The 17,787-nt window shown below is 45.2% G+C and overlaps 1 protein-coding gene across 3 annotated transcripts in view; it reads left to right on the top strand.

Annotated features, from left to right (window-relative positions):
- Positions 1-188: 188 nt before the first annotated feature.
- Positions 189-17,787, top strand: part of TMEM178A (transmembrane protein 178A) — a 23,452-nt gene continuing 5,853 nt past the window's right edge. The window contains exon 1 of one of the 3 annotated variants that reach the window (XM_033145012.1): positions 189-226. Coding sequence is in view for 2 of the 3 variants with exons in the window: in XM_033145009.1 (XP_033000900.1) it covers positions 4,151-4,601 (451 nt within the window). In the remaining variant the exon portion in view is untranslated. Of the gene's footprint in view, positions 227-3,839; positions 4,602-15,667; positions 15,756-17,787 lie in introns of those variants that run through there. The other 2 variants (XM_033145009.1, XM_033145011.1) reach the window with 2 other exon arrangements.

Genomic DNA, 17,787 nt, shown 5'->3' with positions numbered 1-17,787 from the left:
TCAGCCAACATGGCGCCCGGAGCCGCTGTCTGCGCACGCGCGCAGGTCCCCTCAGCAGCCCGGCAGTATTGGTTGCGAGAGGGAGGAGCCCAGGAGAAGGAGGAGGAGCCAGAAAGGCTCGCGGCCCTCCCAGCACGCTCGGAGGGGCGGAGCTTAGCTAACGGCAGTTGTTAACGGCTGCGGGCCACAGAGGACGCAGTTGTTTAGGCAGTGGGAGTTTCAGCAGGTATTTATTGATTTGCAGGTTTTGCGCTGTTTTAGCTTGACTCTGGCTTCAATGTGATATTATTACAGTATTATTATTATTAATTAAATCTGTATGCCGCCCTTCATGCGATGCTCTCAGAATGGTCCACAGAATAACGATACAGAATATCATTATTATCATTTATTATTATCATTTATTAAATTTGTATGCATATCCTAACCATGCATATCCTAACCATTGTATGCATATCCAACCTCTGCTTTAAAACCTCCAAAGGAGGGGAGTCCACCACCTCTAATGGGAGTCTGACTGTTCCACTGTCAAATAACTCTTACTGTCAGGAAATTATTTCTGGTGTTTAGTCATATCCTTCATCCATAGACCTTGGGGCAGTTTGCAACATAAAATCACAAGATAAAAAAACACAAAATAGGCCTTGTTGTTGTTGTTGTTCAGTCGTTCAGTCGTGTCCGACTCTTCGTGACCCCATGGACCAGAGCACAAAGACCAGAGCACCCCTTCATGGATCACTGCCTTGTCGTGGCGAAGGGGCTTGAATTACTCAGGGAAACTATGGACAGGTCAAGATGGACAGGTCATAGTGGAGAGTTTGGACCAAACGTGATCCACCTGGAGTAGGAACTGGCAAGCCACTCCAGTATCCCTGCCAAGAAAACTCCATGGACAAAATAGGCCTACATAAGAAATATAAGACAACGGCAAACCAATAAATTCCCCCCTCCCACAGCACATTTAAAAGGGCATCAGATGTCAAATCAGCCCAAGGCCTGGTTGAAGACGTTTTCGCCTGGCAGATAAAGGTGTGTACCAGTAATGAAGGCACTGGGCGAGCCTCCCTGAGGAGAGCATTCCACAAATGGGGAGCCAATGAAGAAAAGGCCTGTTCACGTGTTGCCACTCTCTGAACTTCTCCTGGAGAAGGCACAGGAAGAAGGGCCTCAGAGGATGATCTCAGGGTCCAGGTAAGTTCTTATAGAGAATAAAAATACATAATAAAAACAAGAACCGAACCAAACCAATGCCCCCCTGTATGTGTATGCAGAGCCGGACCACTCATGAGGCAGGTGAGGCAACTGTCTCAGGCAGCCAGATCCATGGGTGCAGCAGATCCTGATGCCAATCTTTTATAGAATCATAAAGCTGGAAGGAACCCTGAGGGCCATCTAGCCCAACCCACTGCAATGTAGAAATCTCAGCCACCTCACACATGACAAATGGCCATTCAACCTCTGCTTAAAAACCAACAAGGGAGGGGAGTCCACCACCTCTAATGGGAGTCTGACTGTTCCACCGTCAAATAACTCTTACTGTCAGGAAATTATTTCTGGTGTTTAGTCAGAATCTCCTTTCTTGTTACTTGAAGCCATTGGTTTGGGTCCTACCCTTTGGAGCAGGAGGGGGGGAAACAAGTTTGCTCCATCCTACATGTGACAGTCATTTGGCTTTTTTCCTTTAGCTGTTTACCTTTGTTCCTGATGCAGATCCTCCCTCACCTGGCACCCCCTTCTTCCTTAGCGGAGAGGGGACACCATCTTGGGGTCTGCCTTAAGTGCCAAAATGTATTGAGCTGGCCTTGTATGTGTGTGTGTTTGTGTTACTTTTTGTAACTCAAAGCAACACTGCACTAACCTGGTGTTCTCCATATATCTCAAACTGCAGCTCCCAGGTTGGTGCAGTGGTAAATGTTGGAAGTGCAGGCATTTATAGTATTATTATAGCTTCCATGTACACACTCCCAAGGAAAGTTCAAAAATGAAGGAAGCTGTGTTGATTCATTATATATCCCTGAAGAGCAGCAAGTCAGCTGATAATAATACAATCATGTTTTGGCGAAGGCTGATGTAGTGGTTATCGTTATGAGCTTTGCCTGGAGAGACCTGGGTTAATATACCTAATCAGCCATGAAGTTCACTGTGTGACTTTGGGCCAGTCACTGTTTGAGCCTAAACTATGCAGCAGGAGGAGCATGTGCCAAATCAGACCTGTCCTCCAATTTCCCAATCTTACTGTCACTGGCAAGTACTGTTCCAGTAGATAACATCATCACGCCTGCTATGGAAAAAAATAAAAATACTGGAGCTGCATTTTTGCTCCATTAATGCTGCATTGCTGCACTTAAGCTTCTATGCTTCTTTATGTATCTATCCAATAATTTGGTCCCGCCTATATTACTGAATGTACTTTACTCTGCTTAATATAGTCTTTTGATGTAATTTGTGCATTTGCTGCATGTCACTTATTGCCTTGGTGACTTGGGTGAGCTGTTTTTTGTTTTTGATTTGGCCAGTTAATTTTTATTGATTTTCAAAAATTTTTAACAGATTCATTCAAATTACTTCAAATTTAATACAATTAAAAAAGTTGACTTCCCACCCGTCCTCCACATTGCTGCATTATAGCACATGCTTTTATCTACTTCACAATCTGTTGCTTATAATAGTTTATCATTTTAACATTAACTATTATTATAGGGAGGTTTTTAATGTTCAGTGTTTTATTGTGCTTTTAATATTCTGTTGGGAGCTGCCCAGAGTGGCTGGGGAAACCCATCCAGATGGGCAGGGTATAAATAATAAATTATTATTATTATTAGGCAGGAGTTCTCACAATGTGAAAGTGGAAGTTTATCCAATAGGGCAAATGGGGCACCGCTCAAACAATTTTCGTCAGTACCCAGCTGCCTGCCTCCTACCAGTCCAGAGGGTGACCTTGCCTGGCAGCTTCTTCCTCCACTGTTACCCTTGTAGAACTCAGCAGGGAGGAGAAGAATGGGGACAAAACTAGGATTAGTTGGCTCTGTCTGTCATTGGCTCTGGCGCCACCTGCTGCTGGCCTCCCTGCCTTCTGCCATAACAGTCCCAATTTGCACCAGCCACCATGGTCCATGTTGAGGTACTGTACACAGCTCTAAGGTTTCCTTGTTGTTTTAGTTGCTCCTTATAACTCTTTTATGGCTTTTGGCTTTTCTTTTGGCTTTTGGACAGTGAAATTAATGGAATATGCAGAACTGGACAAAATGACGGGAAGAATCCGAAAACAGCGGGACCAGAAATTCGTCAAAGACTGGTGTAAATTTACGAACTATTTGAGAGATAAATGATTCTCAATTGAATACGTTTATAGGACTTCAGGAAGCTTTGTAGACAAACGTAGAAATATTATTGTAATTATGAATTTTACAGTGATTAATATGCATATGATATTTTAAGCAATGATAGATTTAAGATGTATAGATTTAAGATAGAAATCTGAAAGCCACTTGGAAGGTCTGAGGGAAGTCACGGCTATGATAGCCAAAATGGATGAATGTATGTGAATTTATTTCTTATTCTTTGTAGTTGTTATAGATAAAAACAATAAAAATTATTTTTTTTAAAAAAAGAACACAAGAAGAGCCAGCTGGATGAAGCCAATGGCCCATCTAGAAGACCAGCAGGCCGGGCAGAAAGCAGTTGGAAAGAAGTTGGGAAATGCGCACTCCATGGGGCATTTAAATCTACGAGGCCAGTCCCCTGCCCTGTGGAGAGAGGTGCGCCCTTTCCAGGCTCCGTTGGCGGCAGCGCCGCCGTCCCGTTCGCGCGTCTCCTCACACTTCGTCGCCGTCCAGTCCAAGCTCCGGCGGCGGCGCTGCTGCTGCTCCCCCTGGCGCCCGCCGGCTGCAGCTGCAAGTGCCCGCGCTGTCCTTTGTGCAGCTCGGCCCGCCCGCCCGCGGGGAGTGGACGAGACGCGCGGGACGGACGCCACCCGCCCAGTCCGCCGCGTGCCGGGGCTGTGCGAGCGCGCTCCGGGGATGCTCCCGTCCGCACGCCGGTGGCCGCGCTGCCGCTGCCGGCACCGCGATGTGCGGGAGCTCTGACGCCAGGCGGGGCGTCCTCTGAAGGGGGCCCGCGCGTGGGGCGCGGGGCGTCCCCGGAGCGAGCCATGGGCGGCGGCGGCGGCGGCAGGGGGCGAGGGCTGGTGGGCGCTCTCAGCCTGTGCCTCAGCCTGTGCTCCTTGGCGCTGCTCGTCACGGCCATCTTCACCGACCACTGGTACGAGACCGACCCCCGTCGCCACCGGGAGAGCTGCGAGAGCCGCGCCGGCAGCGCCCACTCGCCCGAGCAGCGACGCCGCCTCCTGCCGCTGCCGCACTTGCCCTTGCGAGGCGCCAAGCGGCGGCTCCCTCGAGGCGGAGGAGGAGGAGGAGGCGGCGCAGCTCCGGCTCCCGCGCCCACCGGCGACCTCCCGCCGCTGGAGAACTGGAGGGCCCTCGTGGGGCTCGGGGTGCTGCAGTCGCCGTGCGGCCGCCCGCTCTTCGCCACTTACGCCGGCCTTTGGAGGAGATGCTACTTCCTGGGCGTCGACAGGGACCTCGACAGCTTGGTGGAGAGAGGTAAGGCGGAGAGGCGGGTCGCCCCTAGCTCGCGCCCTCCCCACTTTCCCCGACACTGAATGCACCTGCTTCCTCCTCGATCCTCCTTCCCCCATCACAGTATCACCATGCACGACCCCCTTATCGTTTCTTTACTGGGTTCCCTTGCCTCTGGCACACACCTTCTTTGTCCCCCAAGTCAAAGCCGTCCTTTAGCCCTGTCACCCCCAAAACTTCATCTGTGCCCCTTTATAAGACCTCCGTGCAGAGTTAATACACCAATATCCTCTCCTTGCCGTTGATTTTGAGCACCCCTTCGCTCCCCCAGTTTGGAGGAACCAAGCGTGTTCCTGAGGATATGCACCAACACTTGGTTTTGCACACAGCCCTAGTAACATCTCAAGGCAAAGTCACTTATTGGGTGCGCAACATCGCTTAATACTGCATTGCCTCTTTGTTATTGCCCAGCCCCAGTCTTCCTCTCCCATTCTAGCATTGTCTTCTGTCATTCCTTGTGCTCCTCACTTCTGGTTATTGGCTTTATTCTCTCCGCTGCACCTTCCTCACACGATACTGTCCTGTAACTCTCTTGCATATTCCTGCTTCCTACCCTTTCTCCTCTTTCTCTCGTGGAGTACATAGCAAGTAGGACATCAGGAGAACCGCTCGATTCATTGGGAACCAGTGGTGTGCATCGGTGATGGAATGCATGGCCAAGTGACTGTGGACTTGGAGAGTACATTTCCTTAAGTAGCCCTGATCCTTCCATCATTTCTCAGTTAATGGAATGCATGAACCACACAACCACAGCACATGGTTAATCTGTAATGTGCTTCTCCATCAATCTCCCTGTGTGCCAGGATAGTGGCACTATGCACTGTAGCACTCCAGACCCTGTTCCTCCTTATCATTCACACATTGCTCTCTCTTGCCCTCCACCAGTGCTTCATGTGTTCCTTAGCACAGAACCATTGATAATCCCTTACAAAGCCCCCATTTGCCATATCATGACTCGTAGTTATTATGTCTCCATGCCCCATTCTCTGTCGTTATGTTCAAAAGAACAACAGATCAAACCTTGAGTGCATGTATGGTAGCAGCATGTGTCTTTTCCCCACAAAATGCAAGCAGCCATCCATTGGTACCATTCATCTTATTGCATCTCTACACATCGTGCAGGTTCTTTCTCACTCCCTGTGAATCTCCTTTTCTTCCTGAAAAGGCTCTGCAGCCACTGCACTCTCCTCTTTAATACAAAGGCACTGTGACCTTCCCTTCACAATAAATGGATACTGTTCAATGTCCTGGCATGCAGAAGCAGCATTCACTTCCCCACCAAGCACACACAAACCACAGACCACCTTTCTATCAAGGTATTAGATAGGCCTCTTAGCCCAAGAAACTAGCATTTTGACCTTTTTGTACTCCTACTTATTTCCTCCGGAAGGCAAAATTTAAATCTGCTTTCTGTTAGGTGTTAGCAGACTCATTGTGTGATATTCACCCAGATACTGGACACCTAATAGTGTTGGGTTGCAAAAGGCTGCCCCAACCCCCCCCCCTCAGTTTTATGAGCTTTGATTTTTGGGTGTAAATTATTGTTAACAACAGTAAAAAAAGAGAGTGGGGGAGAGAAAAGAGTATTTAAATGCGGCCAAAATGTTAGTTCTACCAGCACAATCACTGAGATTTCTTCACTGTCTTCACTGCCCACCTTCAAATTATGCTAAAACCCGAAATATAATCCCTCCTTATCCTCTTCTCTGCTGCTGTGTAGGTTTTGCTGATCCCAGCCGCCTTTTGTCCTCCTCCCCAAATGACAAGCCCATGTGAGCAAGAGAGGGATGTTCTGATCTGTGTAAATCTTAAATATTGGTGAGTTAGCGTTCCAAAAGTGAAAAGTTCCAGTGTCACGTTAGTTTGAGAATCATCTTACATCTTTCTGTCACTACACTGCAGGGAAGGGGAACCTTTTTCAGACCAAGGAACATATCTCCTTTATGGGAACCTTCTGGGTGCCACATGATATTGGTGGTGGGTGGGGCCATAAGCAAAAGTGGGTGGAGCAATGACTTTATACAACTGGCTAGTTTTACACGTATTCACACAGGCAAGCAAGAGGCATTATCAGAGCTCAAGGAAACATTCCAGACAGGCAAAAATGCTCAATGAATATGCACAGTAGGACTGGTGAGGAGTGTGGTCTGGTGAGGGGGCATGGCTGAGAAGGGGCTGTGGTCTGGAGAGAGTACTAAGGGTCACATGGAAATGACAAGAGGACTGCTTTTGCCCCTGGGGCTGAAGTTCACCACCCCTGCTATATTTATTTGTTTGAAAGTGCTGTTTTCATGCTGCATTTATTTGTTAGCAGAGCCTTTACCAACCTGGTGACCACTTGTTTTGGGCAACAATGCCTGCTGATTTGGTCTGAAGGGAGTTGTAGTCCAAAATGTTTGGTGGGGGAGGCATCAGGTTGGCAAATGTTGATTTAGTATGTGGCATGCTCTGCTCTGCATTTATTAAGTTTGAATTTTGCAAAACTGCCAGTTTCAGACTGTACTTAATGGATATGTAGTAGTAGTGTTTCTAATTAGTATATCTTGCAGCACACTCCCTCTTAGGAATGACCTGTTTCATGCAAACCCATGTTTGGAACCACTTGGGGAGCAAAGTAAGCTTGTGCGGGGAGGGCTGTGCTAGTTAAAGGTAGGTAAGAGGTGGACAGTGAAGGGGTCAAGCACACCCTCCTCTGGCTTATTCTTTCCATACCCACTTCCTGTTGTGCTTTTTTTCTGCATGTGTCTAAGTGTTTTAAGGCTGGAGAAACCCAGCATGTTGCTAGACTACAACTTCCATAACAACCAAAAATTGGCCATGCTGACTAGAACTGATGGGAGCTAGATGGAGTATGACAACTTCTGGAGGGTCAAACCCCCCCCCCCCATACTCTAAAGAGAGAAAGAAACGTAAAGGCACAAAAGATGTCATGTTCTGGGATAGCTCAGAACACATGACTGTTGACCTCAGGGTTGTGGGTTTGAGCCCCACCTTGGGCAAAAGATTCCTTTTGGGGGTTGGACTAGATGACCCTCATGGTCCTTTCCAACTCTACAATTCTATGATTCTTGCCACAGTATACTTTATGTGACAGGGGCTGCAACATTCTTTTGAAAAAGGACAAAGAATCAGAGTGAATTTGGTAGGAGTAGTAGCAAGAGTAAGACCTTTAGGTCAGTGGTAGAGCATCTGCTTTGCATGCACAAATTCCCAGATTCAGTCTCTGGCATCTCAAAGTAGGGATAGGAAAAAGATTTTCCCCCTCCCCACATGCCTGAAACTCTGGAGAACCCTTGGCAGTTAGTGTAGATAATACTTAGCTAGATGGGTCAATGGTCTGACTTGATATAGGGCAGCTTCCTATAGAGATACAATTATCATAGTAGTTTAACAGTCAATCCCTCTTCACAGGGAACTCTGGAATAGGAGCTCTGTACGGGGAATAGGGGTCTCCTAACAACTCTCAGCACTCTTTACTGGCTACAGTTTCCTGAATTCTTCAAGGGAAGCCATGACTGCTTAAAGTGATATACTGTAATAGCACTTTAAATGTATGGTGTGAGCGTGGCCTAGGTTGGTGGCAACAGGGCCATCTTAAAGGGATCGGCCGCCGTGGTGCAACGATCCCTCGGCGCCCCCGGCGTGCCGCCTCTCCGCCCGCCTCCCTCCCGCACTGGCCGCCCCTCGGGAGGGGGGTGGGAGAGCGGGGGATGAGGAGCGTGGCGCTGGAGCGGCGCGGGGCTTTGCGCGCCCTTCCCAGCGCTCCAGCTGGGGCTCCGGAGGGCGGCCGGCTTGCAGCTCGCCCACCGGTATACGAGTGCCTGCCCGCCCACCCATGGGGGCGGGGGCAGGTTGGGGAGGGGGCACCTGGTATGCCGGCGGGCTTGCGGGGGCGCCCCTGGGGGGCCAGGTGCCCTGCCGCGCCGCACCACCCAGCATCTATGACGAGACGGCCCTGGGTGGCAATCACAGTGTCTCGTGGTAGAAAACCCCACGATTTAACTGTGTGTATTGTGTAAAGAAGTCCTTCCTTCCAGAATGCTCCACTAGTGTGCAGCAGCATTTGGGATCAGGAGCTAGCCACAAAGTGGTATTATGCCTGCAGCTGTGGAGAATCACCTACGTGCAGTAGATCTGCCAGGAAAATGGCATAGCCTCCTCCAAAGCTTCTGCATACAGGGAAGGAAAGCAGAATGGATCCAAACTCCGGGGCTGATACTTCATAGCACAATTCCTTGAATTGGCTGAGACATTGTTGCTAGCCCAGCGGTGCCTAAAAGCTGGCTCAAATGCTAAAATAAAGCAAAAATGACTTGCTGTCAGGAAAACATCAAGCATACAATTGAGATACAAGGGTCAAGTTGACCCAGGAAATTAATACTCCTGGAGCAGAGTCAGCAACATAAAGAAAGGCCATCTGAAAAAAGAGTATATTTTTCTTTTATTTATTTTTGACAAAATAATTTGTATTTTTGTACTGAGCCTCTTGGAAAATCAAGTTTCTTTTGATATACATAGTTACAGTGTTTATTCTAGTAAATAATAAAATGGTGCCCACAGATCCATCAATGATACTGATATAAAGTACCATCAGCATCATTTTTCTCCTTGAAATATCAGTCGGTTTGTCTATTTCCACACGCTCCAAAGCTTTTGTGTGATATTCTGTCATTGATGGTATAGTTTTCAGCCTTCCAGAGCCTGGCAAAAACAATCCTGGCAGTAACCTACTGGTGTGAGATGAGAAATCTTACAGCACTTGGATATCTTATTAGCTAAACAATTAAATGATAGTAAATTCTGATTATGGGGGTTGCGTATTTTTACTTATTTATTTGCAAAAAACAAAAACGTACTAACGATTTAAGAAAACATCATGACAATTAACAGCATAAAATGAACATTAGAATTCCATTCATAAAACAAGTACAAAATACATCACAAATCAGAAGATCAAATTAATACATCAGCATAGCTGGATCACCTCTCAGGGAAGCATGGGTGAAAAGATGGGAGTTTCAAAATGAGTTTTAGTACTGTAGATGCCTGCCTGATGTTTATTGAGGCACACTCCAAACTCTAAAGGACAGGTGACACCACACTTAGTCCTAGATAACTAAGACAAACCTTGAGAGCATATGTCACTAAAAAGACAATCTCTCCTGGTTCTAGTTACAAGTAGGTAGCTGTGTTGGTCTGCTGTAGTCGAAACAAAATAAAAAAATTCCTTCCAGTGGCACCTTAAGAGACCAACTAAGTTTGTTATTGGTATGAGCTTTCGTGTGCATGCACACTTCAGATACACTTCTTCTGAACAAGTGTGTATGCACACGAAAGCTCATACCAATAACAAACTTAGTTGGTCTCTTAAGGTGCTACTGGAAGGAAGTTTCAATCTCTCCTGGGTTGCTGTATCTTCTGACTCCAATGTTCTGTTGTTGTACTCTTATTTTTGAATTAAGTAACAAAACTAAAAGAAAAGAAAGTTTCATTGCACTAGCTGGACAACTGTTCTGATATCCTATATTGAGGCTCTAAGGCTTCCCTTTTTTTGCTACTTCATATATACTTTGTTGTCTAGTATAACCACTATTCTTCATGGAAGACAATCTTACTCTGCTACGAGTGATCGCCAAATATAAACACTATTACTCCAGGTGGCGCTGTGGGTTAAACCACAGAGTTTAGGGCTTGCTGATCAGAAGGTCGGCGGTTCGAATCCCTGCCACGGGGTGAGCTCCCGTTGCTCGGTCCCAGCTCCTGCCCACCTAGCAGTTCGAAAGCACGTCAAAGTGCAAGTAGATAAATAGGGACCGCTCTGGTGGGAAGGTAAACGGCGTTTCCATACGCTGCTCTGGTTCGCCAGAAGCAGCTTTGTCATGCTGGCCACATGACCCGGAAGCTGTCTGCGGACAAACGCCGGCTCCCTCGGCCTATAGAGCGAGATGAGCGCCGCAACCCCAGAGTCGGACACGACTGGACCTGGTGGTCAGGGGTCTCTTTACCTTTACTACTCCTGTTTTCAATATTAAAAGAGATGCATGTACCCCCATTAATAGTGCTCTCTTTCTCCCTCTGGGAACAAATAGAAAGCCTAGTCAGTAGGCGTTAATGTCATCGTCTGGTTGTCCACTCTGGAGTGTGACATTTTGCTTACAAGTGCAAATGAGGCCCCTCTAAGACAGTCAAGTTTGGGAAATGGAGGTTTACAAGGTGGTTAAGTAGTTAAGGTTGTGGGCTGCACTGCTAGCTCACTAGGCGAGTGAGAAAAGGGCAAGATAATTCTATGAACAGCACAATTACTTTTTGAAAAAAGTGAAAAAGGTGGGGGCATGTTTGATGCAGTTTCATTTAAGGAGCTTACTCATAGCTACCCATTAAACTTCACAGCTGACTACGGCTTGAAATCAGTATTCCCTGCATCCAGCTCAATGCTTTAGCCTAGGCATCAGCAATTGGAGACCCTAGGGCAGGGGTCAGCAACCTTCGGCTCTCCAGATGTTTCGGACTACAATTCCCATCATCCCTGACCACTGGTCCTGTTAGCTAGGGATCATGGGAGTTGTAGGCCAAAACATCTGGAGAGCCGAAGGTTGCCTATGCCTGCCCTAGGGTCTCCAATTCACGTGTTTGTGTTGCCTCCTTCTCCCCTTCCCCTACAACTGCCAAGCCAAATTTAAAAAAAATGTGCAGAATGGTTACTGTCCCTGTGATTTGCTGGGGCAGCTAGAAAGCCTGTTTAAACTTTGAAAAACAACAACAAAACTTTAAAATAGCTCCCCTCTCCCAAGTTTAAATGAACGTCTTAGCTGTAGTGGTGGCAATGCTGGCACTCTTTGCCTGGAATAGCTCACTCTGAGGAAGGACACTGTCCATCCAATCCTCAGAGCAAGGCAGGAAGGAATTGGAGGGGACAGCAAAGAAAACTGCCAGCAAATGAGGGGGGACGACAAGAAGGGAGGAGTGGAGAAGAATAATTGGGAGAGTGGGTGCCAGGAGGGAAGTGTGGGGTGGGGTGGGAAAATCTCTTGAGGTGACTAAGTCCAAAACCTCTGGAGAGCTCTACTTTGGGGGAGGCTGGTGTATAAATACATAAAGAATGTAAAATACCCTGCTAAGCAACGTGCAACACAGTCTTACAGAAAGAACACAAGAAGATCCTGCTGGATCAGGACAAAGACCCATTTACTCCAGCATCCTGTTCTCACAGTGGCCAACCAGATGCCTGTGGGAAATTTGCAAGCAGGACCCCAAGCGCAAGAGCACTCTCTCCTGTGATTTCCAGCAACTGCAGTTCAGACACATAAAGCCTCTGACTGTGGAGTCAGAGCATAGCCATTGTGGCTAGTAGCCCGTGATAGCTTTTACCTCCATGAATTCATCTATTCCTCATAGACTCATGGAAGGCAGCCTTGTTTAGGGAAGTTTTTAATGTTTGATTTTTTACTGTGTTTTTAATATCCTGCTGGAAGCCGCCCAGAGTGGCTGGGGAAACTGCCAGATGGGCAGGGTATAAATAATAAATTATGTATGTATGTATGTACGTACATATGTATTATTATTATTATTATTATTATTATTATTATTATTATTATTATTAATTGAGTTGGAAGGGAAACCAAGGGCCATCTAGTCCAAGCTCCTGCAATGCTGGAATCGCAGCTAGAGCATCTCCAACAGATGGCCATCCAACCTCTGCTTAGAGCCATCCAAGTTGGTGGCCATAGTGGGAGTGAATTCCATAGTTTTAACTACACACTGTGTAATTCCTAAATGGTATGGGAGTGAGCTCTCCTGGGATCCCCGTTGATAGTTCAACTCAAGGGTATTATAGATGGCAATGTAGCCTAGGAGCACAAAGGCCAGATCAGAGTTTGAGACTGATCTTTGGTGGTTCCATTTGGGTTCAACTTTTCCTCTTCCAGTGTTCTTCTCACATCATGCTGAGGAACAGCCGGCAACCATAATGCTCATTTTAAAAAAATAAAAATGAATTTTTATACTGAATTTTTAAATAAAAATTCAGTACTAAAATTAAGAAATGAGCTTGTAGGTATCACTGAGATTTGTTGCTGGGTTTCAAAATAAAATCATTATGGTTGCATGCTTTCTTTTACTATGACATGTGGCATGTTATAGCAGCTGAGGCACAAGACAACAATCTTCTTAATGAAATGTTTCAGTGCAGTTGCTCTGAAAATGCAAACATGCATTCACTAGATTGTCTTGAGAATTGGGTTATAAAATGTGTTAATTGTGCTGTGCAAACAGAAATGGTGGAATTTTTGTCAGCCTCAGTCAAGGGATGTACTTCCCTATTAGTAGCAAAGTGTAAAAATAGATGTTGCTTTAAGTGCTTTCATGATCATAATCGGCAGAATCATTATGACATTTCATTGCTTGTTTCTCTAGGGAGAACATTTAATATTTATATCCAGCTACACCGTACAGCAAAAGAAAATACCTTCTTTGCAATAGATGCTAGGGTTTCTCGGGCTTCTACTAATGATCCTTCCATGTCTCTGATAATACCCCAAATATCGCACATGTTGTAGCAATTACTCTTCACAGCAAAGAATGCCCAGAATGTTACTTGATGCAAATCAGCATTTCTTCAGGCTTAGTTTTTCTATTGGACAATGGGGATATGCATCCCAGGTACTAGTAGCCAACATGTGTTGCTATATTTGGTAACTAATCGTCAGTCATGACAGGCCCTTGGCTGGTTCTAATGAAGATAAATTAGTGCATTGCCACTTATAGGTTCAATGGACTGCTACTAATGTATTCAAAGGATTTTTTTGTTGTTGATGTTCATACTTGTAGCAATGAACTCAGATGGAAAGTGAACGATTCCCCTTTGACTTATAGCTAGGGATCAGGGAAACACAGCTATCCTTCAAAATCTGTACTACCAAAAATTTTGTGATGCAGTTCTCCAAAAACAAAGTTGTATCAAAAAGCTTCTAATAAAGTGTCCAGTAAAATGCATAAAAAACACTAAATTTAGGTACCACGAATTAAACATAAGATCTGAAGCTATCAAAAGTGTTTGTGATGCCTTTCTTTTAATTCTGCAAACAACATTTATTCCCAGTAGCACCTTAGAGACCAACTGAGTTTGTTCTTGGTATGAGCTTTCGTGTGCATGCACACTTCTTCAGATACCTTCAGATACACTTCTTCAGGTATCTGAAGAAGTGTGCATGCACACGAAAGCTCATACCAAGAACAAACTCAGTTGGTCTCTAAGGTGCTACTGGAAAGAATTTTCTATTTTGTTTCGACTATGGCAGACCAACACGGCTACCCACCTGTAACTGGAACATTTCTTCCCTTGCTCTTACTTAGTTTTACAAGCACAGCCGAAACATCTTCAGCTTCTTCACCTCACCCCTAGTCTCTACAGCTCTTTTTGCTCTGTATTGATGTCCAGAACCTCAGGTTTGCTTGCTTGTCTTTTTTTGAGATGTTCCAGCATTATTTAACCTTTCACCTCTCTGACTCAGTGGGCTCTTTCTTTCCATCCAAGAGAGTTATGCCACAGTTGGCACGTAACAAAGAATTGCAAGGTTTTATCCCTTGGATGCAAATCTGCTTGTTCCAGTTTCTTACTTGGTAACGGCCCAGTTGTGCCAGTTAGTTACTGAGCACTTTGCTCCAGCAGACTTCGCAGAGAGCTTTCAGCATTTATGCAAAAATTGGTCTGAAGGACACGCTTCTGTGCGATAGTGGAACGGAAAGTACACATCGTGCAAATGAACCAGATCCTCATCATCTTGCAAAGTGGAGAGAGCGGTGTAATCGTTGCAGGGGAGTGTGTGTGTTTAGAACACCATCCAGATATGGTGAGGCATTGGTATATCATATACCAGGAGCAACTCTAGAAGGCATATGTGCTGCCACCACAAGGCCTCTGGGAGAGCCCAGAGGAACTGTAAGTGCCATGCACTGCAGCAAGGTACATAACATGTTCCTTCAGGAGGTTGTGTGTCCACAGATGAAAGCACTGTCAGGCAGGGTTAGAAATCTGCCAGTCCAGAAGAAAAGCTGGGAAAATAGAAGGGTTGAAGAAAACTGTTCTCCAGCTTCTACATTTTTTCTGCACAGCCCCCTGCTCCAAAGAAAAATATTGATAATTGAATAGTTTCAAGCCCAAAGTAAGTTTAAAGAGATTTTAAATATTACTCCCCCCTTCAGATTTCTATAGTAGAATATGGCTAATATTAAGCACAGCCTTTTAAAGAATTGGAATGATAAAAAGTAACAACTTTGCGTAAAAACATACCCAAATAGCTTCCTGTCAATTTCTCTCCCCCCGCCCCCCCATTATGTCCACATCTTCACTTTACCAAAGGTAAGTATCATACCACTTTAAATAGTTATGGCTTCCTACAAAGCAGCCTGGGAACTGTTGTTCATTAACGGTGCTGAGAGTTGTTAGGAGACCCCCCATACTCCTCTCACAGAGCCACAATTCCCAGAGTGGTTTAACAGGCAATGCCTCTTCCCAATGAACTCTTGTTCCTTGCTCCCGCCCCAGTTCAGAGTTCAAACCCAGCTGGCAATCCAGTCTCCAATTAGGATCTCAGTGCGACTTGTGCTTTAGGTCTCATGTACTTGGCTACCCCCATGGCTCAGTGCTGCCACAGATTTGGGGCTCATTCTAGCTGGCTGACCAATGATCCACCCCCGACAGTGACTGCCAAACTCAGTCTCATTTTTTGAGACTCTTCCTGGAATGTTTTTCAAGCAAGACTGAAGAGATTGCTTGAACAAACTCCCATACTGAATAAAATGATTTGGGGGACCAGTTATTCCTGTTTAATAAAAAGGAAGGTGCACTCTTCAATTGTCTCCTGAGGCAGACAAATGCCAACAAGGAGGTATAAACAATAACCCACAGATATTTGATAGTCAGGCTGATGGGTCTCTAGTTGCAGAGGTTTACTGGCAACCCCTGTTGGCATGGAGAGAGCCTGAGCAGAATGCAAATATGGACATTCTGATGTCACACATGATGTCATAAACAAGTTATGCTCCAAAGTCTTGGCAGAGTGAGAGGCAGTTAACAGTCAACCCACATCTGAACTCTGGCAAGATGGATCATCATGGCAGGTGATAAATATATATCAGGGCTATATTCACTTTTATTATAGGGGAAGTGTTTGGGAATGAAGAGGCCTTTTGACACCCCCCCCCCTGCCAAGTAACATTATTTGCTGAGCCAACAACTTCTACATGCAAATGGCAAAGAAGCCTGGAACACAGTCTAGACATACTGGACACTTCAAAAGGATTTTAAGGTATTCTGAATTATAAAAATGCTATAAATGGATGAAAGGAAGTGGGGATTGGAGGTGAGTTTATTCATAAGAGAGGTTATCAAATAACTTTAGATATATTGTATCAATTAGATTATAAACTTCTGGAAACAGGTTTTCAGGCCAGCTACACACAGCTCTTAAATCAGGCATAGGGCATGAAAGCAAAAATAAATTTTGAGAGTTTTGCATTGATGGTTCTCTAGTAACAGGGATTTATTACTGTCCAACGCTGTTGGCATGGAGATAGCTTGAGCTGAATGCAAACATAACATTCTGCTGTCATGAATGATGTCACAAACAGTTTAGCTCAAAATTCTTGGCAGTTGAGAGTGAATTAACAGTCCAAATCTGAACTCTGGCAAGATTCTGGATCTTTGTAACATGTGATAAATTTATTGGAGGGAGAATTGTTCATTAATTTTAATTGGGGAAGAGTCTGGGAATGTTTTGTAGATTGGGTTGTTGGTTCTTAACCTACCAACAAGTTTAGGCCAATCAATACACAACACCTTGCCTATCTAAATATCTACCTTACAACTGCCTATTTATGTTGATTCTTGTTGAAGGCATAAATTAGAGGTGGAGAACCCATGACCCTCCCAGATGTTGCTGTGTTACAGCTCCCACATCTAGAACCTTACATTTAAAGCCATATCACTTTTAAACAATTGCGACTTCCCCCAAATAAGCCTGGGAACTGTAGTTTTTTAAAGGGTGCTAACAGTTGTTAGGAGACCCCTATTCCCCTCACAGAGCTATCTTTCCCAGAGTTCCCTGGGAAGAGGGACTGATTGGCCACTCAGAATATATTAGCCCTGTGAGAGGACTAGGGGTCTCATCTCAGCACCATGATCAAACTACAGTTCTTTGGGGGAAGCTATGGCATTAAAGTGTTACAATAATGCTTTCAATGCATAGTGTTGACATTTTCTCAGTCCTTGACTCTTTATTTCTTGTTTATGGAATATTGTCATCTCATCTGACTGGTAGCAGCTCTCCCAAGGCTTCAGGCAAGGATCTTTCCACAGCTGTCTACCTGAATTCCTTTTCACTGGAAAAAACGGGAATTAATCATGGTGCTTTCAGCATACTGTATAAAGCCTGTTCTTGGTGAACAATAGCTAACTCCCCCAAGGCCCAGCTCTATATTTTGGGCATTGTCAGAATTAACATTTAAAAGTAGAATAAATAGGTAATGAAATTATGTGATCTAGTAAACTTGGAAAAAAGGGGGTTTCCAGATGACCTGTTTATTGAGCATTCATCTTGATTTGTTTGCAGGGAGATTAGATGATGTTTGCTATTTAATAAGCATGCATTCTGATTTGTTTATGAGGTTAGATGATGTTATCCCACACTTTCCTGTCCATCTCCCCATCACCTCCCTTATCACAGAAAGTTCCCCCTTTTGGGGGAAGTGGGTTTGTTGCCCAGGGCATCCCAAATAACTACAATTGCACAACCCACATTTTCTGGTATGTAACTGAATCCCACCCCAAAATAGTGACTGCCTGGAAGCACCCAAAAAGTCCTGAATGGGCTGGTCTTTTTCTTCCCTCTCCTTCCTAGAGTTGTTGTGACAAAACCTGCCGAACTTTATTGAGGGACAAAATTGACGCTATTGATTTAGGCCGTTCTTCCTCCCATCTCCATTTTATTGTCATACTTCCAGTCTCCTCCTTTTCACTATAGTCTTCCCATTCAGGTTTGGCTGAATGCTTACAAGTCAAGGAGAGACTTGTAGGTGGTTTTCCTGCATTAGCTGTGGGGTCTGTCCTCACCCCTACAATCCTGACAATCTCATATTTCATATTTTAAAATTC

This window comes from Lacerta agilis, chromosome 3, assembly GCF_009819535.1.
Source record: "Lacerta agilis isolate rLacAgi1 chromosome 3, rLacAgi1.pri, whole genome shotgun sequence".
Lineage (NCBI taxonomy): Eukaryota > Metazoa > Chordata > Lepidosauria > Squamata > Lacertidae > Lacerta > Lacerta agilis.
Note: the sequence above shows the minus strand (reverse complement) of the source record. Positions and strands in the feature narration are given on the sequence as shown.